This window comes from Dromiciops gliroides, chromosome 3 (assembly GCF_019393635.1).
Source record: "Dromiciops gliroides isolate mDroGli1 chromosome 3, mDroGli1.pri, whole genome shotgun sequence".
Taxonomy (NCBI): domain Eukaryota; kingdom Metazoa; phylum Chordata; class Mammalia; order Microbiotheria; family Microbiotheriidae; genus Dromiciops; species Dromiciops gliroides.
This window is the reverse complement of record NC_057863.1, coordinates 653,038,281-653,061,985: the sequence shown is the minus strand read 5'-3', so window position 1 is coordinate 653,061,985 and position 23,705 is coordinate 653,038,281. Positions and strand designations below refer to the sequence as shown.

General features: G+C 37.3%; 2 protein-coding genes across 2 annotated transcripts; both read right to left on the bottom strand.

The window, feature by feature from the left end:
* Nucleotides 1-416: 416 nt before the first annotated feature.
* Nucleotides 417-1,340, bottom strand: LOC122745395 (vomeronasal type-1 receptor 4-like). The gene has a single exon (XM_043990652.1). The coding sequence runs from the start codon at nt 1,338-1,340 to the stop codon at nt 417-419; it is 924 nt and encodes a 307-aa protein (XP_043846587.1).
* Nucleotides 1,341-22,318: 20,978 nt separating this feature from the next.
* LOC122748314 (vomeronasal type-1 receptor 4-like) lies at nt 22,319-23,299 on the bottom strand. The gene has a single exon (XM_043993975.1). It carries the CDS (start codon nt 23,297-23,299, stop codon nt 22,319-22,321), a length of 981 nt encoding a protein of 326 aa, XP_043849910.1.
* Between the last annotated feature and the right edge of the window lie 406 nt (nt 23,300-23,705).

Below are 23,705 nucleotides of genomic sequence, written 5' to 3'. Positions count from 1 at the left end.
TACACACACATATATACACACATACACACACATATATGGGGTGGACACTTTTTCTTTATACTACAGTCTATTTCCTTTAAAAATATTGAAGCTACTTACAGTGTAGAGGACCTCATTTAACAGAGAAGAAGTAAGGAAGGTGGGTACTTGATAGCACATAATGGACTTTTTAATGGATTTGGAATCATAAGATATGAGTCCAAGAATTGATTCCCTTCCTTCCAATGCAACTTAGAGTGGGATATTCCATGTCTAGACTAGTATGACTTGTGTAAAACATGAAGGCCTTAGACTCCATGATTAAGTTCTACGATCCTTTGACCTAAATGTTGTTTGCTTCTTGATTACTTATGAAAAGGATATGTTTGTCAGTGCATGAGTTAAGTGTTGGATTGGGAATGACTGGGAACAGGAAATCATTGAGAATATTTCTTGCACCATACATAATGACAGTATCTGTGGATTTGGGAATCATAGGACATCAGGAGAAAGGGACTGATAGTTGGGAAACATGAAGCTATGAATTGTTCTATGTGCATGAGAAAGGGGTAATATTCACCAAATTGAAAGGTACAAAATGATAAGATGGAACTGATAGAATAGAAAGAGTTATATGTGCACACCAGTAAAAGGATTGCAAGGGTGGCTCTTATCTCAGGGAAGGTTCTGGGAGGAAGATGGAGACTGTGAATATGTTGAACTTGCTGATGGTGTCTATGAAGAAGAAAAATCAGGTAGGAACTGGCCCATATCATGAATATCATACACATGACATCAGGAATTGAAAAGATTATTACATACACTGAGGCAGTAAATGAGGTAGGACCTGAAATTGAACAATATCCCAGATGCCACCATCTTGTGTTGTTACTCGTGAACCTTGAGTTATGCATGGCACCAAGTAAAGTGAAATTTATCAGTAGGTAGAAGCACCAGCAGAAGAGGCAAGAAGGGACAATGTACTTTGGAGCTTGGGGTTTGAGCTTTGACCACCTGGAGTTACTGGGACTGACGATGATGGCTTGAAAACCACTCAGGAGGCAGGTCATGCTGAGGGATACACTCCGAGACACATTGTGAAGGTAGAGGATCAGTTTACACCCAACAGGATCCAGGAAATTTTTCAAGCCTAAATAGAACATTGTCTGAGGGAGACCCTTGTATAGAAGCACTTTGAAGTTGGCCAAGGCCAAGTTGACAGAAATGGAATATATAGGTCGTAGTTTGTGACCAGTGAAGAAAGTCAAGATATAAAGACCCAATAGGAAGAGATTCCCTAGAAGGCCAATTACAATCTGGGCAAGGAAGACAATGGCCAACAACAAATCATTTAGTCTCATTTTTTCATTATCTTGGGGAGAACAGTGGTGGTTAATTCCATAAGAGCCTATAGAAAAATAAGAGATTTATTAAATTGATACAAGGTGTCACTTGTAGAGAATGGAACTCTCTTTCAGAAACATGAGAAGTAATTTGTGTGATAGAATTCTGATATTACTGAGTTGTGGTTAACATTGAACCTTGTTTGATTTTCCTGGATATGTGATTGGTAGTTGGAAAGGGAAAGTTAAATAAATATGAGGAAGTGTGATCTCAGAAGTTCAACTTTCCTTTGGAAGGTTTTTCCTTTTGGTCTTTTATGTTTCTTTCACAAGATGAAATTCACAAGTTCAATATCAAATCTACCTTTGGGTAAGAAATTTTTCATAATGTGCTTTTTAAATATTATTAATCTAAAAAAATTAAATGGCAACTTGAAAATTGATGTAGCCAAGAATTTACAGGGTGATAACAGAGGTAAAATATTGTTATGATGTTAAACAAAGTCTCTAAATATTCCTTTTCAAACAGTGAAGGATTAATGATCTTTTGGCAAGTTGATTGATTGTTGGTCTTGAAGTCAGAAGATAACTAACATACTATGTTCAACACTTACCAGCTATGTGACACGTGATGAGACAATTGGATTCTCTCAGCCAAGATCTCTTCTCCCACCAAATAAAGATTACAATAGGACTTACTTCAGGAGGTTATTGATTCACATGGATCAGACAACTCTTTGGCAAACCTTAAAGAATGAGAAAAGATCTCTAGTGATGATGATGATGACATGATGAGCAAATTTAGGTTAAAAACCATAAAATTGAATTAATGGATAGTCTATGGGAGGGGAAAACATTGGACTACAGATGGATAGATATGTTTTAGACCATCAGTTGAAAATAGTTCAGGTGTAACAAATTTTCAACTTCCAAAATGATTTTTAAAAACAAAAAGTTCCCTGATATGAATATATTTGTCATGTATTAATGTAATACAACAAAAACCTTACAAACACCAATTTAGAATTTCATGTAAATTTTCATATAGACATGTAAAATAATATCTTATTTAAAAGAAATATCTATTTGTTACAAAATAGCTAGAGATTTTATATATACTATATTATAATGTGGGTATTTCAATATACTATATATAATGTAATATATACATTATATAAGTATATTTCACATACATTTATATAAAATATTTCGCAAGACAAGAAAAAAAGTTAATGCTTGTTATAAAGAAATATGTGCTTGTTACAATAGGACTAGGCGTATTAGATGAACATCATAATAACTAAAACTTGTATAACATTTATTATGTAGCAGACCCTGTGCTAAGCACCTTATAATTATTATCTGATTTGATCCACAAAGCAACCTTTCAAGGTAGGTTCTATTATCTTTATTTTACAGGTCAGGAAACAGGCAAATGGAGTACTAGTGACTTGCCCAGGGTTACAAGTCAGTGTCTGAGACTAGATTTGAACTTAGTTCCTTTTGACTCTAGGCTCAGGTCTCTATCCACTGTACCAACTAGCTATCACTTGCAACATGAGATAAAAAAAGAAGCATTGAAAGAATTCAAAAAGATGTTGTTGTTCAGTTGTGCTCTCCTCTTTGTGCTGTCATGGACTTGTCCATGAGGTTTTCTTCACCATTTCCTTCTCCAGTGTGTCTCCATTTTACATATGAGAAACTGAGGCAAATAGGAATTAAATGATTTGCCCAGGGTGACACAGCTAGTAAGTCTCTGAGGCTAGATTTGAGTTCACATATTCCTGACTAAATGCCCAATACTCTATCCACTGTACATCACAGCTGCCCCAGGAACAATTATAAGAGTAGGAAAAAGAATTACCACAATTTAACTCTTATTACACCTGTCCTGTGTTTTTAACAGAGAATTTAATATGTGCTGGGGTAAATGGTGAATTCATGCAAAATGGAGTTGATAATTTTAACTCTTAAACAATTCCCTCCTTTTTTCTCTACTTAATCTTATGCTACATCACATAATTGTAAGATTCAAGAATAATAGTTTTTCTTTTCCTCTTTACAATTTTTGATTCCCAAAGATACCTAAAGTCCATATGCTGCCAATGGAGGACTTTCACAAATCTTCATAAATAGAACCTTTGTGCAAGATAAGAATAATAATAATTTGCAAGATTAATTCTTTTCCTAAATAGTTTCTGGAATTATTGTTTTGAACAATAGTAATTATTTAGCAAAATTATCCACACTTTAGGTGGAGACCTGGACTTCTAAAGTAGCTTCTTTGTGGTACCTAGGGTGTTGTTAGCCACAGACTATCAGTATAAATAGCAGTTTTACAAGGAACTGCAATATGAAGAACTTGGCTTTATAATTCCAGTTTTTGTCTCAAATCTGACATTGAGGATTTAACTCACTAAAAAGGTTAGGACATTCTAAGGGATAATGGACAATATCATTTTCATCAGGAGAAGGAAAAGGATCTTAATGTCCTATTTAGACAAGAAGTTTCTTGTTCTGTTGTCTTTGGGTTAGATGCCTATTTCATGTAGTCATTTGCTTCTGGGAAACATTTTTTCCTGGGAAATTTTGTATTAAATGTGCCTGTTTAGACTACTATCCATAAACTGTCTAGTTGGGCACATTTATACTGGGATGAATCATGCCTTTTTGTTTCTAGGGTACATTAAAAGTGGCCCTTCTTTTATAGATTCACTTTTCAGGTTCCAATGCCACTGGGCAGCTGATAGCACAGCTGATGGAGTGTAGGACCTGAAGTCAGGAAGATCTAGGTTAAAATCTTACTTCAGATACTAGGTATGTGACCCTAACCAAGTCACTTAAACTCTATTTGCCTCAGTTCCTTCAATTGTGAAACTGGGGATAATAATAGCACCTACTGCACAGAATTGTGAGGCTAAATAAGATAATACTTTCAATTTTGCTTATCACAGTGCCTGGCACATAGTAGGTACTACATAAATGCTTATTCTCCACCCTTTCCACATGTGGGGGATTTCTAATTCCAAATTCCTAGGAATAAGACTTAGTATAATTTAGTGAGGACTCACAAAATCTAATCACATTGATCTTCAGTAATTAGTTTATGTGGCGAAAGCCAGTACAAACCATCTGGAGTTAATTGTAGCAAACAAATAAACAAACAAAAACCCCAAGCCAAAAACAACCACCACCACCAAAAAAACCCACCCCAAAATAGATAACTGTCATCATAACTCATAGGAAAGTTTGAGTTTCTTTCTACCTTTCCACAACTCTGCACATTATATAGACAGTGATGTGTATGAACTAGAGGAGGAATCTTTAAAAGGATCCCATAGGACTTAATTTGTAAAATAACTCTTTCCATCACTTCATATTACCATTTGTTACAGTTATTCATTACTTGTTTCAGTTATTTTCAACTCTTTATGATCCCATTTGGGTTTTTCTTGGCAAAGGTAGTGAAGTGTTTTTCAATTTCCTATTCTAGCTTATTTTACATATGAGGAGTTAAGGAAAACAGGGTTAAGTGACTTACCCAGGGTTGTACAGCTAATAAGTGTCCAAGGCCTGATTTGAACTAATGAAGATGAATTTTCTTAATTCCAGGCCCAACATTAACCACTGCACTATCTATCTTAAACAGGAAAAATGATTAAAACATTTCTTTATAGTTAGTAAAGCAATTTTATAAATGAAAGTCTCAATCCAACTTTAGAATTGAAACACAATTATTCAACATAGCCAAAGATTATATTTAGGTATTTATATTGATAGGCATTGTTGTTCAATAGTATCCTCAACCTTTTTCAGGCTTGTTTTTTGTAATTTCTATGATAAAATAGAAAATATATAACCTTCAACTTTTCTTGGCCTTTTTTCAATATTTTAAATGGCACCAAAGAAGTTAAAAAGGCTACTAATAAAGTTACAGCTATTAGTTCTTGAAGTCTATTCTTTCCACAGTAGGAGAAATTTCGTAGCCAACCATATATATATCCTAGTCCTCAAGTGGAAATGATCTAATCTTTTTTTTTTTGTTTTTTGTTTTTTGTTTTTTGCAGGGCGATGGGGGTTAAGTGACTTGCCCAAGGTCACACAGCTAGTAAGTGTCAAGTGTCTGAGGCCGGATTTGAACTCAGGTACTCCTGAATCCAGGGCCAGTGCTTTATCCACTGCACCACCTAGCCACCCCACTTTTTGTCTTTCTTAAAGTAAGATTTATACTTACAGGGGTAGAGCCAAGATGGCAAAGAAATGCTTAGTTTAGCCCTCCCAATCTTCCCTTTCAAACAACTTTAAGATAATGTCTCAAATTGAATTCCAGAGTAACAGAACCAATGAAAAGTCATAGTGAGGCATTTTGCAGCCCAAGGCAACTTAGGAGTTCAGAAAAAGAGATCTGTGATATGGGCTGGAAGCTAGTCTTCAGCCCACATGGATGAAACACCAGTGGTGGGATTAGGTGGTAGCAACAGATGCTACAGCAGCTTTAGGAGCTCCAAAGATAGAGGTAGTAAGGAAACCTATCAAATGGTGAGAAAGGGATTTAAGGGACTCCTACACTAACACTGAACATAGGACCAGACACTGTTTGGAAACTCCATTGCCTGTACTCACTTCTGGGTCACAGGTCAAGGGCAAAGAGGAACACTTTTAGTCAAGAAGAAGTGGAAACTCTTAAGCAGCAGGATAACTTTCAGTCCAGAGGTATCAGGGAGCCTGAGGAGCCATATCAACTATAATCCCAAGGAATCAGGTTCCCTTTGTGTATAAATACCAGATTGAAGACCAGGAGAGCAGTAACTACACCTATCCCCAGATCACATCATATTAGAAGCACTGAAACTTCCAAATTCCAAGAATTAGCTTTGAAAACAGCAGTGTGAAAAAAATATGAAACTTGAGACAGTGTTCCTCCTTTCTATTAACATTAGGTTACATAACTAAGAAATGGGGTGGAAAAAGAACAAACAATAGAAAAAGAACCTGATTACAAAAAGATACTATGGTGACAGAGAAGATCAAGATACAAACTCAGAAGACAAGAAGTCAAAATAGCTACAAGCAAAGCCTCAAAAATATCAATTGAACACAAACCCAACAAGATATCCTGGAAGTACTAAAATTTATTTTAAAAATCAGTGATAGGGGCAGCTAGGTGGTGCAGTGGATAGAGCACCGAGTCAGGAGGACCTGAGTTCAAATCTGGCATCAGACAATACTTACTAGCTGTGTGACCCTGAGCAAGTCACTTAACCCCAATTGCCTCACCAAAAAAATAAATCAGTGATGGATGGGAGCAGCAATGCGGCTCAGTGGATAAGGCACCGGCCCTGGATTCAGGAGGACCTGAGTTCAAATTCGACCTCAGACACTTGACACCTACTAGCTGTGTGACCCTGGGCAAGTCACTTAAACCTCATTGCCCTGCAAAAAAATCATTGTTAGAGAGGGTTAAAGAGAAAGCAAGCCTGGGGCTATTTACTGACCAGAGCACAGGCCAGGGAAGTGAAGAACCTGCCTCTCCTTAAATTGACCCATCTGGGACTCTCTGAAGCTTGGGACAGTGCATCCTGGAGGTAGGGCCCCACTTTAAGAAGGAGTAAAAAGTCTAGACACAGGATAGCAAAATGATCAGACAGAGAAAAGATGTGGACCACAGAAAGTTTCTCTGGTGACAAGGAAGATCAAAATACACCCTCACAAGAAGATAACAAAATTAAAGCTCTTACATCCAAAGCTTTCAAGAACAATATGAATGGGTCTCAAACAAACAGTAAAATAAATTCAAAAGAATGAAAAAATGGAGGAAAGGGTGAACTCTTTCATAGAAAAAAAACCCCCAACTAATCTGGAAAATAGATCAAGAAGAGATAACTTAAGAAATATTGGATTCCCTGGCAGCCATGATTAAAGAAAGAGGACAGATATCATGGTTCAAGAGATTGTTAAAGAAAACTGCCCAGACATCCTCAAACCAGAGGGTAGACTAGAAATGGAAAGAATTGACTTAGCTAGTTTTCATAATTGTCAGGCAATTCATTATATAAATTACTTATATACTATCAGTAAATTTTAAGCCATCGGCAGAACTCCCAGGAAATAGGAACATCTGTCCCTGTAACTCTTCTTCTGCTTTCCTACCCAGAAGTCCACTGCAGTACAGGGAATGCATGAGGTCAGCCTTTGTCTCCAGTCTTCCTCATTTGCCTTTGGGCTTGGGCCTGATACTTCACTGGACCACATGAAGCCATTTTGTTTTATCATCTCCAGAATCAGAGTCAACTTCTTCATGGCTCCTAGAATGCCACTTCTTCCTTCACTTCCTAGATGCCTTCTTAGTCCACTCCTGGGATAAAGAGAAGTTCCCAGAGCCTATGGAATTAATTACATTGTCTTCAGGGAAAGACCTGCCCAGAAGTGTGTTTAGCATTGAATCTGGTGCTGTGTCTTTCTTCCCCTCTTCCACCACTGGAGTTGTTGACTCTGCATTCTCAGATTTCTGACAGCCTTTCGTTGGTTGTTATGCCAGCCTGGTGCTCTAAAGCTTGTTCTCTGGTCTGGTAGCATTGACTTCACTGCCCATATCCATGCCCCAGTTTCTGGAATTAAGAAGTCATTTTTTTAGTGATGGTTCCATAGGTTTTTGCCTACAGTCTGTAGGAAGTATCCTTAGAAATTAGTAGGTTAGAAGAATTGATATCTACTTGTTAATTGAGCAAAAGCTAATAAAATAGCAATCCCTCTTTTTTGCTTTCAAATCTCTTCATATTTACCTCCTTCTTGCCTTTCCAGTCTTCTTATATCTCCATCCTATGCATGACTATACAATCTAGGGAGAGTGGCCTCTTTGTTATTCTTTTAAGTAGAGCCTCCATTTTCTGATTCAACTGCTTGTTCACTGACTCTCCCTTATACTTAATATCCTCTCCTTCAAACTCTCCATCTCCTAATTTCCCTGAATTCTTCAGGTACCACATAAAACTGCATCCTCTCAAATGATACTTTCTTAATTTCTTACTGCTAGTTCCATCCTTTTAAGATTATTTCCAATTGGGGGGCAGCTAAGTGGTGCAGTGGATAAAGCACCAACTCTGGATTCAGGAGGACCTGAGTTCAAATCTTACCTCAGACACTTGACACTTATTAGCTGTGTGACCCTGGGCAAGTCACTTAACCCTCACTGCCCAGCCCCCCTAAAAAATTATATCCAACTTACTTTGTCCATATCATGTTTGTACATGGTTGTTTTTATGGTCTCTCCCTTAAGAGTAAGGGCTTATTACCTTTCTTTTTATCCCTAATCCTTGGGTATGGCTCTAACTGTATAGCTACTAGAGTCTCTTTCAGTCCTCAAACTCCATGCTTCTTTAATTCTGTAACTGTTTACAAAGGAGGTCAGTACTAAGGCTAAAACAATTTTAAGGGTATTATGAGATCAATTTTTAAAGCATATGAAGAAATAAGAAATATAAAATATATTTTAAAAATTTTAGGCTTTGTTAATATAAAAATAATAATGTAGAAAACATCAATCTTTATTAATCCATATCTCTACTTTCCTAAGTGAAATGAGTTTAAGACTAATCTCCACATATACTGAGGAAATCCTTGATGCTGATACTGAAAGGTGCATATAGACTTTTGCAAGGAACATTTCTTATTAGAAAACATTGTTAATATGATACAGTTGACTGAAATAGAGAATAAAACATTCCATTCTATTAACGAGAGAAAAAGCTTTTGATTATAAAGAGCCAAACACTGCCGTGTTATCTATCATCTCTAAGTTGCTTGTCATATACATGTCCAAATTATACAACATTTATGGAAAGTTTTAAATACTTAGTCTTCTTTGATAACCTATGATTATTAATATGAAACAATACAAAACATGAAAACATGTGTACTGATCTTCCTTGTAGCTTTCATTGAGGATATACAGTGAAGGAAGAGTTTAAGTCCAAATGTAATAGTAGTAGTAGTGGTAGTAGTGGTAGTAGTAGTGGTAGTGGTAGTAGTAGTAGTAGTAGTAGTAGTAGTAGTAGTAGTAGTAGTAGTAGTAGTAGTAGTAGTAGGAATAGGAGTAGTAGGAGTAGGAGTAGGAATAGTAGTAATAGTTATTAATCACCTATAGTGCGTATTATGTGCAAGACACTGTGATAAATGCTTTACATTTATTACCACATTTGGTCCTAATAATATCCCTGAGACATTCACGGTGTTATTATCCCCATTTTACAGATGGTCAGGCAAGCAGAGATTAAATGACTTGCCCAAGTTCACACTCAGTAAGTATCTGTGGCCAGATTTGAACTCAGGTCTCCTTTACTCTATAAATTATGAGTTGCTTCAAATCTTCTTGTTTGAAGTTAGCATCATCCTGATTTTATGAAATCCTAGAATAATTCAAATCTATTTATAACACAAGTATTAATGGAATAATGACATGATGAAAGGTAAATGACTAGGAAATAAAAATTAATTTTGTTTAAAAAAGACCCAACATGTTTTTTTTGTTGTTGTTTTTTTGTACTTCAAGGCCAATGTAGTTCAAATTTATAACATAGCATCCAAACATTAATGTGGTATTTGCCTGAACTGGCAAAGACCCACTGTACAGAATACTACCCCATCAGCTATGCCATATGTAGATAGTGCATGCTATTATTTTCTGGGTATACCGTGGAAAATGAAATTGATAAGCTAGAAGGCATCCAGAGGAGGCCAATCATTATTGTGAGGAGACTGAAAATAATATAATGAAAAAACCCTGGTTAGTGAATCTAGATATATTTAATCTCAAAAAGTCAATTTAAAAGGAGCATGATTATAGTCATATCATTAAAAGATTTTCAAAGATATGTAACATTACATTGTTCTGTTTGCCATTAATAGGCAGAACTAGGAATACTGTTTTTTGTTTGTTTTTGTGGGGCAATGGGGGTTAAGTGACTTGCCCAGGGTCACACAGCTAGTAAGTGTTAAGTGTCTGAGGGTGGATTTGAACTCAGGTCCTCCTGAATCCAGGGCCAGTGCTTTATCCACTGTACCACCTAGCTGCCCCAGGAATACTGCTTTAATGGGCAGAACTAGGAGTGGTTTTATGGAAAGAACAAAGTCTTGGTAGTCATAAAATTTAAGTTCTACCACTGATTTTATCATTTCCTGTGATACTGAACAACATAATTCACTGCTGAGTCTCAGGTTTTTATTTTCTCCTCTATTGTAAAATGAAGGAGTTGTACTAAGGCATAAAACAAGTTCTCAATCTAGAGTCTGAAATCTATTTTATTTAATGCCCACAAATGTATATCAAAATAATTGATTTATTATGCAATGCATTGTATTCCATTGTCATCATTTAATAACACTATTGTATGGAAGACAGATTTTTTTTACACTGCCAAAGAAGTTCATGACCCAAATAAGATCAGCATGACACATCCCAGTCTATTACTGAAGAAAGCTTTCTGGTCAAAAGCGGTGAAAACTTGCTAAAAACTGGAGTTGTCCAAAGAAACAATGAAATGATTCAAACATTAGAAAGCTGCCAATCACTGGAGCATTTCAAGGAAAGTATGAGAGGTTTAGAATTAGGATCACATATTTGGGAAGAGTGAATAGAAGTTTTTCATTTTGTGAAAAATTAAGGAATGCAGGGAGATCTCCTCAAAATTTGTGACTGTATGTAATGATTCCCATAAAATAATAAAGTTTCAGAGGAGGGAGAGATCACTTTCAATTCTAAAGGTGAGGGAATAAAAAAAATGAAAAAAAAAAGGTAAGGGAAAACTTCATGTACCAAAGGGAGCATGAAACTGGGATAGAAATGATAAATAAAATTGGTCAATATTGAAAGAAAATATAAGTATCTAAAATAAAATTATATATTTGATACTAGAACAGAGAGAAGGGATCACCAAGTAAAACTCCTTCCATTTATAAAGGGGAAAAATAAACCTCAGAGGTGTAGGAGAATTTCCTGAAGATCACATAAATTGGAGAGATTGAATTTTAAATTTTCTTGGGACATTTAATCTAGTTCCATTCATGGGTCCTCTGACACACTGTGAAGTTTAGAAAGAAGTCAAATTAGGGCATTCAGATCATTATAATTTAACTGGCATGAAGAAGTTGGAAGCAGCAGTGAGATAGGAGTCAGGAAATGGAGGATGAGGGTGAATGATGGATATTTTTGAATGATCTTATTTGAGTGAGGGTAAGGAATTTGGAAAGAAGGGATTAAGAATATTTTGATTGCTAAATCCCCTCTCACCTCTCCATCCCATAATCTCAAAAGACAGGCAATGGAATGCCTTTAAATATTTTGATCAGAAAGATGATGATATAGGAACAGTTTCATAACAGGTAAGAGAGAAGGGAAAGAAGACTCTTTCAGAGATATTAAGAATAGGAAAAAGAAAAGGAGAAACGAAGAGTCCTGAGAGCAGCATAGGGAAAAAGGTAGAGCATCAATTAAAGCAGAGCAGCACTAAGAGAGATGGATATCATAGGGGACTCAATTGGAAAGAAAGAAGAGAGAGGCAAGAGACATCAGAGGGATAAGAAATATAAGAGACTAAGTACAGCAGGGAACAGACTGACAATAACTTCAAACTCCCTAAAACAGTTAGGAGAAAGATTGACAAGAGAATACCTTAAATTGCAGAAAAGAGTAGAGCCATGAGAGTAGAAAGTCAACGATCAGAGGTGGCATATGATGAGAGTGGCAATGGGGGAAATGCACCAGTTGAAAAGAGTTCCAAGGGATGCTGGAGACAGGAAGAAAAGCTAAAGGTTATTGCATTAATTGACATGAGAAACAATGGCGTCTTGATTAGCAGAGATTTCAGCATAGAGAGAGCTGTACTAGGATGTAGAAGAACCATTCTTGCACTTGTTCCAGAGTGATTTGAGGTTTTTTTCCTGTTCCCTGAAAGTTAAGAGCTCAAACAAAGCTCTATCTCCCCAATCAGCTCCTGGAAGGGGTTCTCTGTTTCTAAGCCCTTAAGTCTAAGAAATAGACAAGTTTTACGTAGTCCTAAAAAAGACACTCACCAGACTTGTCTCCACTGCTGTGTTAAAGTATAGGTCTCCAATAAGGAGGATATATTCCTAGTTCTAGGTCTAGATATGTGTATGTAAGCATGTGTGGCAGGTGCAATTTATAAGGACTGGATTGTCTAAACTAATCTGCTCCCAGAGCAGGGATTATCTTGTCATGGCCAGGACAAATGACACTGCTTGTCATGGGGATACATAATGTATCTAAAGAAGTAAACTTTTTAACCTGAAGCATATAACTTTCAGGGATTTCTAATGCTAGGGGAATTTCTCCATCTGAAATTATTAAGAAGTAATGACAATAATAAAATCATTTATTGAGAGCAAAGAGGAGAGAATTTTCCTGGGTTCCTAGGGACAGATAGATGCTAATCTTATTAACATATTTTAGGCAGAAGGAAAAGGTAATTTTCTGCCTTGTATTTAGCCTGCTCCATTAGTAACCAGAGTCACATTTCTGGGAGACATGTTGTGATGTCCAAGAAAGAAAACTAAATTTGGCAGTCCTTGGTTAAAAGTCTATGTTTACTCTACTGTGTGATAATGAACAAGCTAGTTAACCTTAGTAAGTGCAGGGTTTTTTCCTTATTAAATGGAATGCTTCCCCTCAGATAACAGTAGATTATACACATTATTCAAACCCCAGGGCTTATCTCCTTTCCTAAATTTCTATTCCTGAGTTAAAGTTGGGGCAGCTAGGTAGCACAGTGGATAAAGAACTGGCCCTGGATTCAGGAGGACCTGAGTTCAAATCTGGCCTCAGACACTTGACACTTACCAGTTGTGTGACCCTGGGCAAATCACTCAACCCTCATTGCCCCACTAAGAAATTTTAATTAAAAAAGTTATATAACAAAGAATCATAAAATCTTGGTGGTTCTACATCTCGGGAGTGGGGGGCAGGTATATACATGTTTAGAAGTATCATGAAGAATGTGAACCCAGAGTAACCAGTTCAAGTGAAATGGGGCAGGGAATCCTCACGTTAGGGACCTATATAAACTTGGTGTGAAACAAGCATAGTGCATGCACAACTTCTTTGGAGTGTGTGGCCTTTCTTGCAAGATCTTATGGGGAGGGGCAGCTAGGTGGCATAGTGGATAGAGCACTGGCTCTGGAGTCAGGAGGACCTGAGTTCAAATCTGACCTCAGACACTTAACACTTACTGGCTATGTGACCCTAGGCAACCCACTTAACCCCAATTGCCTCACCAAAAAGATCTTATAAAGGCCTTCTTTCTTTGCAACAGACTGAGGGTCCTGCCTCAGTTTACTTGTTTCTTACACATTTGCAAACTCTTAAAAAGAAATTAAGTTGAAATAGTTTTATGTAACAAATTGATGAAAATGTCTATAAACTTAGAAATTTTCATTTTGATCAGTGAGAAGTAAAAGTTTGGTAATGAATTTGAATTGCATAAGAAAACATGCTAATTTCCAAAGGAGAGACTCTGTAGTTAAAAAAAAATAGTGCCTAGTATTGATTGGAATATGGTTTGAAAATAAAGACTTGAGGAACTGAGAAAGTAACAGTGAAAGAAAGTAAATCATTGAATAATTGAGTTAGGAAATGTAATTCTAGGGTATTGAAGACATTAATCATAGGAAGAATAGGGGGAAAATTGCAGAAAATTGGAGATCATTTCCATGGACACAGTGTGGACATGAAGCTCAGTTAGTGTTTAATGAGATGTATATAAAAGTGCACATTGCAGCAAAAATGTTTTTAAAATGCAAATCAACTTTTTATTTAAAAATTTTTTTTTTTTAGTGAGGCAATTGGGGTTAAGTGACTTGCCCAGGGTCACACAGCTAGTAAGTGTTAAGTGTCTGAGGCCGGATTTGAACTCAGGTACTCCTGACTCCAGGGCCAGTGCTCTATCCACTGTGCCACCTAGCTGCCCCCCCATAAGATCTTGCAAGAAAGGCCACACACTCCAAAGAAGTTGTGCATGCACTATGCTTGTTTCATACCAAGTTTATATAGGTCCCTAATGCGAGGATTCCCTGCCCCATTTCACTTGAACTGGTTACTCTGGGTTCACATTCTTCATGATACTTCTAAACATATATATATATATACATATATATATATATATATACCTGCCCCCCCCCTCCCGAGATGTAGAACCACCAAGATTTTATGATTCTTTGTTATCTGGGTTCAGAGGCAAGATACATATCAGGATGACTGGAAATGGCCCAAGATGTTTGAAGCGATCAGCGTTGTGACTTGCCCAGGGTCACATAACTAGTTAATGTCAAGTGTCTGAGGCTGAGGTTTGAACTCAGGTCTTCCTAACTCCAGGGCCAGTACTCTATCTACTGTGCCAAGGAGCTGTCCTTGAGGGATATCTACAGTTAGAAGATATGATCTGGAGGAGGATATAGCAAAGGAGACAGAGAAGGAGTGACCAATTAGTTAGCAGGAAAGCAAGGAGAGAGTGTTATCCTGAAAACCTAGAGGGGAAAGTATCAAAGAGGAGAGGAGTGATCAAGTGTCAGAGACTGAAGAGAGGTCAAAAGTAGATGGATCTTTCAATCCCTTCTCAGATTTCCATTCCATAATACTGAGATACTATCATGTAGGAAATGGGGAGTCCTTAAAAACACTGAATAAAAAGATGATATGGAAGTGATGCCCCTGGAAGACCTCTTTGGCAAGAAGGAAATATTGACTTTAGGGGAAAGGAGATACACTCATTGTCAAGCAGCATTTCTTAAGCACTCATTGAATCCCAGGCAGTAAGGGCCCAAGTTAAAAAGAAATAGGAAAGGGGCAGCTAGGTGGTGCAGTGGATAGAGCACCGGCCGTGGAGTCAGGAGTACCTGAGTTCAAATCCGGCCTCAGACACTTAACACTTACTAGCTATGTGACCCTGGGCAAGTCACTTAACCCCAATTGCCTCACTAAAAAAAAAAAAAAAAAGAAATAGGAAGGATGCAGCTAGGTGGTGCAGTAGATAAAGCACTGGCCCTGGATTCAAGAGGACCTGAGTGCAAATCCTGTCTCAGACACTTGAAACTTACTAGCTGTGTGACCCTGAATAAGTCCCTTAACCCTCTTTGCCCCACAAAAAAGAAAGAAATAGGAAAACATAGAAAGAACTATGATAAGCAAGCCATATACAGGCAAACTTGAAGGTAATCACAAAAGGAATGCAGAAACAGGAGAGTAGAAAAGACTACTTGAAGAATGGAAATTTCACCTGCAACAAAGTAAGAAGTGAGAAAAGAGACCTCAGAAAAGTATATAACAGGGAGAAGGAATGGTCACATAGCAGATAAGGGCAAGGAGAAGGAAAAATATTTCAGAATGGTTAAGAGTAGGAAGGAGAAGAGAAGTAGGTAATGAAATCTGACAGCAAAGAGAGGAAATAGTAGAGCAGAGAAAAGCAAAGCAGCAATAGGAGAGAGAGAGACAAAAGTCACAGAGAGGTACCAAAGGAAATAAAGAGAAAGGAAGGAGACAGTAAAGGAATAGAGACAGTTACTATGGAGGAAGCACAGCACATAAGAGGGTGGTAATGATCTCTGACTCTTTAAAGCAGTCAAGGGAGTGAAGTAATGATATAATAACAGCTTAAATTGCAGAGAAGAAAAGAATCATGAGAGTAGAATTTCAACGATCCAAGGCGGGAAATTTTAATGACCTGAGTAAGGGTGGGGGAAATGCCATGGTGACAAATAAAGAGTGAGATCCAGGGGGTACTAGAGATAGAAAGAATGACCTAGCCAGGGGTCATTGCAACAATTGCTGTGAGAGGTGATGAAGCTGTGTATTTGAAGAGGGGATATCAGCAGAGAGAGAGCTACACTAGGATCCTGAAGACAAATTCTATCACCTCTTCCAGAACTGTTTGAGTGGCCCTTTCCTATCCCCAGAAAGACTAGGGCTCAAACAGACCTTTCTATTCCCTCCTGGAATATCTTATCTGCTGCTAAGCCCTTAAGTCTAAGAATTAGACAGAGAAGACAATTGGTAGGAGGGTCTCTGATGCTGTGATGGACAGGATTCCAACAAAGAAAATATATACATAGGCATATATCTGGTTATGTACTTGTATGTAAGCATGTGTGAAAAACCTAAGGAAATGATTACCTGAACTCATCTGTTTCATTATCTTGTCATAGACAGGGCAAGTGACACTGCCCGCCAAGGGAATTCAGGATACATTTGAAGAAGTAAACTTTTTTTTTTAACCAGGTACAAAACAACATCAGAAATTCTTAATTGTTTAGGGAATTTCTCCATCTGAAATTTCTAAGGAATAATGATGATGATAAAATAATCTAATGAGACCAGAGAGGAGAAAAACTTTCCTGGCTTCTTAGAGACAAAAGGTAGATCTGTTAATTACATTACAGGTAGAAGAAAAAGGGACATTCTGCCCTGTTTGTGGGCCATTTCATAAGTACTCATGGTCACATTTTTGGGAGACATTTTGTGATGCCATGGAAAGAGTTCTGATGTTAGAATGCTTTGGTTAAAGGCCTGTGTATACTCTTTGACAGTTGTATGTCAATGACTGACCCAGCAGACCCCAATAAGCCCAGGATTTCTCCTTTATCAAATAGGACTAATTACACTTTTGCAAAGAATCCATCACTTTGTAGTTTCAGGAATTAATGACAAATATCATCAATTCGGCCATTCATCTCAAGTACTGCTAATTAAGGTTTTAGCATGAGCATCATAATAATGACAATACCTACCAATGTCATAATAGGAGCTAAAAGGAATCTTTTCACTTTATGCAATTATCAGTGAGTCTGGTGTGGAAATGACACATTTGTAGTCATAGGAGATTTGATCTGAGAGACTCATGTTTTACCAACCAAGTGTTGCTATTCTGACTCACAAGATGATAGCAATATGAATGGAATGATGGTATACCTGAAAAAGTAGTAATAAACTTTGAATCTGATGAAAAAGTTGTAGCAATGGAAAATCTGATAAAAGAGAAGAGACTCTTATTGGTTTTCTACTTCTGCCTCTGCTTTCTCTTATCAAACCCTTCTCTGTCTAGTCTGTAACTTCCAATTCATCAAGCCCACAGTTTTTTCTCAAGCCATCTTCCTTGCATTAACCACTCTTCTTTTCCTTTTTTCCCCCTATCTTGACCCTTTGGTAAATTGGTTTAGCATGGTCCCTAACCCTTCTTATCATTTTGCCCATTGTGTCCTGCCAAGCCTCAGCCTTAGATGACTCCTACCATCTACTGCCTTTACACCTACACACATAATTCTGAATATAGGTGGGGAAAATTATGCAATTGTTCTGACCTTGTCTACTACAATTCTATGTTATAAAACCTCAACTGGAGGGGCAGCTAGGTGGCACAGTGGATAGAGCACTGGCCCTGGAATCAGGAGGACCTGGGTTCAAATCTGACCTTAGACACTTGACACTTACTAGCTGTATGACCCTGGGCAAGTCACTTAACCTCAACTGCCTCATTAAAAGACAAAAAACAACAACAAAAAACCAAAACTCAACTGGGCTCTCAATGCCACTAGCCATCCTGTACCTCCTTTGTAAACTCACTACCCCACCACCCTCCACAGTGGCACTTACAAGTCTCTTAATCCTCTCTAAACCTTCAAAGTGATATCTTATCATATCCTCTGAGATGAGAATTTTGCTTCACATTTTACAGTAAAAAATTGAGGCCATTTCCCATGAGTTCTTTCTTATACCCTTTTCCTCATCCCATATTACTTGGTTATTATCTGCCACTCTCTCCTTTTTCACCCCTGTCTCACCTGATGAGACAGTCTTATGAATTAAAAAGGCCCAGCCCAACCCCTGAACAATTGATCATATATTTTTCAAAAGATTGCCTTCTATGTCATCCTCACTCTTATTTTTGATAATTTCTGTCTCCTTGCTCATTCCTTGACTTTTGAGGTAAAATGCCTTGTAACTATAATTGATGTTGTTTTGATTTTTGAATTCAGTTATAGTTGTCTGTTGAATCTGCCACAAGTTACAGAGAGGAAGTGAGATGCTGAATTGAAGGTGTAGATATTTGTATTTGGGGAAAAGATTGAGGGGATAACTTTCACTTGGCCAAAAGCTAAGATCCACTTGATTCAGTTTTTTCAGTGTTACTTCCTTTTGAAAAGGAATGTTGGGGCAGCTAGGTGGCGCAATTGGAAAAAGTGGATAAAGTGCCAGCCCTGGATTTAGTAGTACCTGAGTTCAAATCTAGCCTCAGACACTTGACACTTACTAGCTGTGTGACCCTGGGCAAGTCACTTAACCCTCATTTCCCGGCGGGGGAAAAAATAGAAAAGGCATGTTTCCCACCTGGTTATCTTGAGTATCTCTGTGAGTTGGAATTGTTACTGTGTGATTGGTTGCCAACTGTGACTCTTACCTGAATTCAAACAGAGTTAAGGATGCTTAATCCTTGTATACATGTGTGGAATTATTCTTTGCCCTTTGCCTTAGACTTGAAGGACCAATTTTGATGCTGATATGATCATGTCTCTTATTTTTCCTTTTATAATAAATTCCCATAATCGGGGCAAGTGTTCAGCAAAAGAAATGAGCAGAAGACAATTGTGTAACTTTTGTTGTTGCTTTTTTGTTATTGTTCTTGTTTATTCTTTCTTGCATTTTTCCTTTTGTTCTAATTAATGTGGAAATATGTTTAACATGATAGTAATGTATAAGCCAAAATAAGTCTATTAAAAAAACAAACAGGGGTCAACTAGGTGGAGCAGTGGATAAAGCACAGACCCTGGATTCAGGAGGACCTGAGTTCACATCTGGCCTCAGACACTTGACACTTACTAGCTGTGTGACCCTGGGTAAGTCACTTAACCCTATTGCCCTGCAAAAAAAAAGCCAAAAGCCAAAAACCAAAAAACCCGATACAATTGTGTAAGATCTTACTGTTTTCAATCTGAATGGCTCATCATTCCATATCCCAAGCAACTAAATAAATTAATACTCTGGCTTGTCATTTGCCTGCTAATAGTTACATAGTCATATGTAAGATTAAGTTTCTGAAGGATTTCATTTTTTCAAAATGCTATTCAAATAATTGGATAAAAGAAAAAAATACTCATGAAACAAAGATATGAATCTCAATTTGTGATGTTAAAGTCAGAAAGCTCTTTGGTTTCATTTTAAGGGATAGAATTTCAGTACAATTTGTTATCTTGGTGAAGAGTAATGATTGTCTAATATCTATTTCATTTAATATGGCTAACAGTCAAATATGTTTTCCTACAGACAACCCATTTGATATATACTTTTTTTCTGTATGTGTATTCATACATCCTCTTGAAGGTCTTTTGTTACAACTGGAGCAAAATCAACCCCATTTTTTAAATCATAAAAGTATTTTATTATTTTCCAGTTACATGTAGAGATAGTTTTCAACATTAGTTTTCATAAGATTTTTAGTTCCAAATTTTTCTCCTTCCCTCCACCCTCCCCAAGACAAAAAGCAGTCTGATATAGGTTATATATGTACAATCACATTAAACATATTTCTGCATTAGTCATGTTGTGAAAGAAGAATCAGAACAAAAGAGAAGAAAACCTCAAAAGGAAAAAAAAAACAAAAACAAAAGTAGAAATAATATGGTTCAATATGCATTCAGAATCCACAGGTTTTTTTTCCTGTATGTGGAGAACATTTGCCATCATGAATTTTTCTGAATTGTCTTGAATCGTTGTATTGCTCAGAAGAGGTAAATCTCCTGGTTCTGCTCACTTCACTCAGCATCAGTCCACTTAATTCTTTCCAGTTTTTTCTGAAATCTGCCTGCTTATCATTTCTTAGAGCACAACAGTATCCCATTACATTCATATACCACAATTTGTTCAGCCATTCCCCAAGTGATGGGTATTCCCTTGATTTCCAATTCTTTGCCACCACAAAGAGAGCTGCTATAAATAAAACCAACCCTTTTTAAAGTAAATTCATTTGTATAAACATTGAATCTAGGGATGGAAAAACCTCTATCTGCCACAAACATTGTTATTTATGTTTAAATATATAGAATTATGTTCTTAATAGCATCTAATCCCCCTAAAATAATTGAAATTAATTGGAGTGGAAAATTTAGAGGAAGCACAAGAACAGATATAATATATGTCAAATGCAAATTATTCTAATGGGATGGGTTATGTAAAAACCTAAATTATCTGAAGTTTCAATTGAATTATGGATTCCTAATTTGATGTCCTTATAGCTTTATTGTCAATGAGATCTGTTATGGTAAAAATAATTACAAGAGATACCAGTTCTGGCCAAGTATATTATCAATTTATCAGTCTCTACTGGACAGAGATTGACAAAAGGGCTCCCTAGCTTTTCATGGTTCAAAGAGACCACATTACTACCTGTCCAGGTTTTTTAAAGTCACTTTTTGATAAGAGGCATGCCATCATACATCAATCAAATCTAATTGGTTCATCTAATTAAAGGTGGATTACATCAGGTCAGAAGGACTGAAGGTCCCCTTGATTCAGGACAATATCTCTATATTTGGTAATCAATTCAAAGAATTGGGACCCACCCAGACTGTGCCAGGATGCTGACTACTCTCTGGGTGTGGTCCTGAGGGGTACAGTGAGTCTGGCTGATAGCATGTAACACAAAGGGGTATCTGAAGTTCCCCATATATTGATAATCAATAATTATTTTCTCACAGATCAGAACCACAAGGTTTGAACTAGTTTTTACTATATGAACTAGTTATAGGAGTTTGATGACATGTCATTAAAATTTTAAGAGACTAGGGGCAGCTAGGTGGTGCAGTGGATAGAGCACCGGCCCTGGAGTCAGGAATACCTGAGTTCAAATCCGGCCTCAGACATTTAACACTTACTAGCTGTGTGACTTTGGGCAAGTCACTTAACCCCAATTGCCTCATTTAAAAAAAAATTAAGAGACCAAAGAGTGAGTCCAAAAGAAATTGAAGATGTAAGAGCAAACTACAGTTATTATTATTATTAAATATTTACTTAGTATTTTCAATTTTTCAAAGTTTCTTTTCTATAAAGCCCATTTAGATTAAAAAATAACCACCAAAGACATTACCAATATTATCACAGTTTTACAGATAAATAAACAGACTCAGGAAAGTCCAAGGCTTTTCAAATGTTATGGTTCTCATAAATGACAGAGACAGGATGAGACCCCAAGCATTCCTATTTCTAATTTCAGCAGCTTATTTTCTAAACTTTATTTCCTCACAAAATATTTGGAAACCTTTTCAACTTAGAGAACTTAAGATGAAGAGAAAGAAATGAAAAATGTTGTTTATACAACACAAGAACTAGTAAGGTCTAATGAAGAGGTGTCAAGCACACTCCATGAGGACCACATTGTGGCCCATGACACTTCTGAATATGACTTGAACTGGATTAAAATGTAATTTAAATATTTAACAAAAATAATGAATATACAATAAATCTCCAATAATATTACATTAAACAGGGACTCTTATGTATAGTTCAATGGTCTCCGTTGCTCTTTGTGCTTGATATCACTGGTCTACTGTAAAGAAAAGTGGATTTGAACTCATGAGACATGAGTATAAGTGACTGTCAATCATAATTTGTGTCACCAAAATGGGACACAGATTGTTTGGACTATAATACTCTCTTTTAAAAGATGAAAGTTCAAACTCTTGATACATGATCACAGAGGTCCTTTCTAGCATTAGGTCCTATAATGCTTGGATTCCAGTGTTCTTGCCCCTCTCCCATCCACTTCTTTTTTTTTTTTTTTGGTGAGTGAATTGGGGTTAAGTGACTTGCCCAGGGTCACACAGCTAGTAAGTGTCAAGTGTCTGAGACTGATTTGAACTCAGGTCCTCCTGACTCCAGGGCTGGTGCTCTATCCACTGCACCACCTAGCTGCCCCTCCCATCCACTTCTGGAAGCTATTTGTTTATCATAGTTTTAGGGCAGGATGATGGCAAGGGGTATGGTTAAGGACAGTGTGGCATAGGAGACAAGAATGTCTCCTACGCCATAGGGCATGCCAACATTTGAGGACTTGGGAGTCACAGAAGATCAGCACAAAAGGGCTGATGGTTGGGAAACATGCTGCTAGGAGGTCTGAAGTGGCCAGGAGCCAAGGCTGGTATTTGTCAATTTTAAAGAGGTAAAACGACAAGCTAGAATTAATGGAAAAAAAGAAGACATATGTACTCACTAATAGGAAGACAGCATGGGTGGCTCTTTTTTCAGGGAAAGTTCTGGGAGAGAGGTGAGAACTGTGAATATGTTTGACTTGTTGATGGTGTTTGTGCAACAGACACACTAAGTAGACACTGGCCCAGAGCATGAATCCCACACACATAACATCAGGAATAGAATAGATAATTGCAAAGAGTGTGGCATTAAAAGATACAGGAGCTAAAACTGAACAATATCCCAGATTCCACATCTTTGTATTATTAGTTTTATACCTTGAGTTATGCATAGTTCCAAGCAAAGTGAAATTTAACAGCAGGTAGAAAGACCAGCAGAGGAAGCAGGTGGGGGCAACGCACTTTGGAGTTTGGCTTTTGAGTTCTGCCCACCTGAAGTTACTGGGACTGATGGTGATGACCTGAAAACCACTCAAGAGACAGGTAATGCTGAGGGAAACACTCCGGGCCACACTATGAAGATAAAGGATAAGTTTACACCCAACATGATCAAAGAAATTTTTAATGCCTAAACAGACAATTGTCTGAGGGATTCCCTTGGAGAGAAGCACTTTTGAGTTGGCCAAGGCTAAGTGGGCAAAAATGCACTCTATGGGCCTCAGCCTGTGACCAATGAGTAAAGTGAAACTGTATAGTGTAAGGAGAAAGAAATTTCCAAGAATCCCAACTCCCATCTGAATAAGGAAGATAATGCTCAACAACAAGTCACTAACCATCATTTTCTCCAAGTCTTGGGAAGAACTGTGGCCAGTTCTGACAAATCCTAGGGGAAAAAAAGAGATTTGTTAAATTTCTAAAGGGTCTTACTGAAGACAATGGGGTTCCACTTGAGAAACATTGGGATAACCTGGTTTGGGGGCTGAATTCTGATATAATTGAGCTAGAGGTGAGTGGGTTGAAACACTGAGACTGGTTTCTATTTCCTGTATTTTCCCTTGGTAGCCAGAATGTGAAAGTTAGCAAAATATTAGGAAAGAAGTTCACCCTCCAGTCTGGAACCTTTTTATTCCTTTGGTGGTTGTGACCCAACTGCTAGAAGAATGAATTCACAAGTTGAATCCTAAAAGCCTAGGTGGGTAGGGATGTTTTCATAGTGCATTATTAAAATATGATAGATAAAAATGA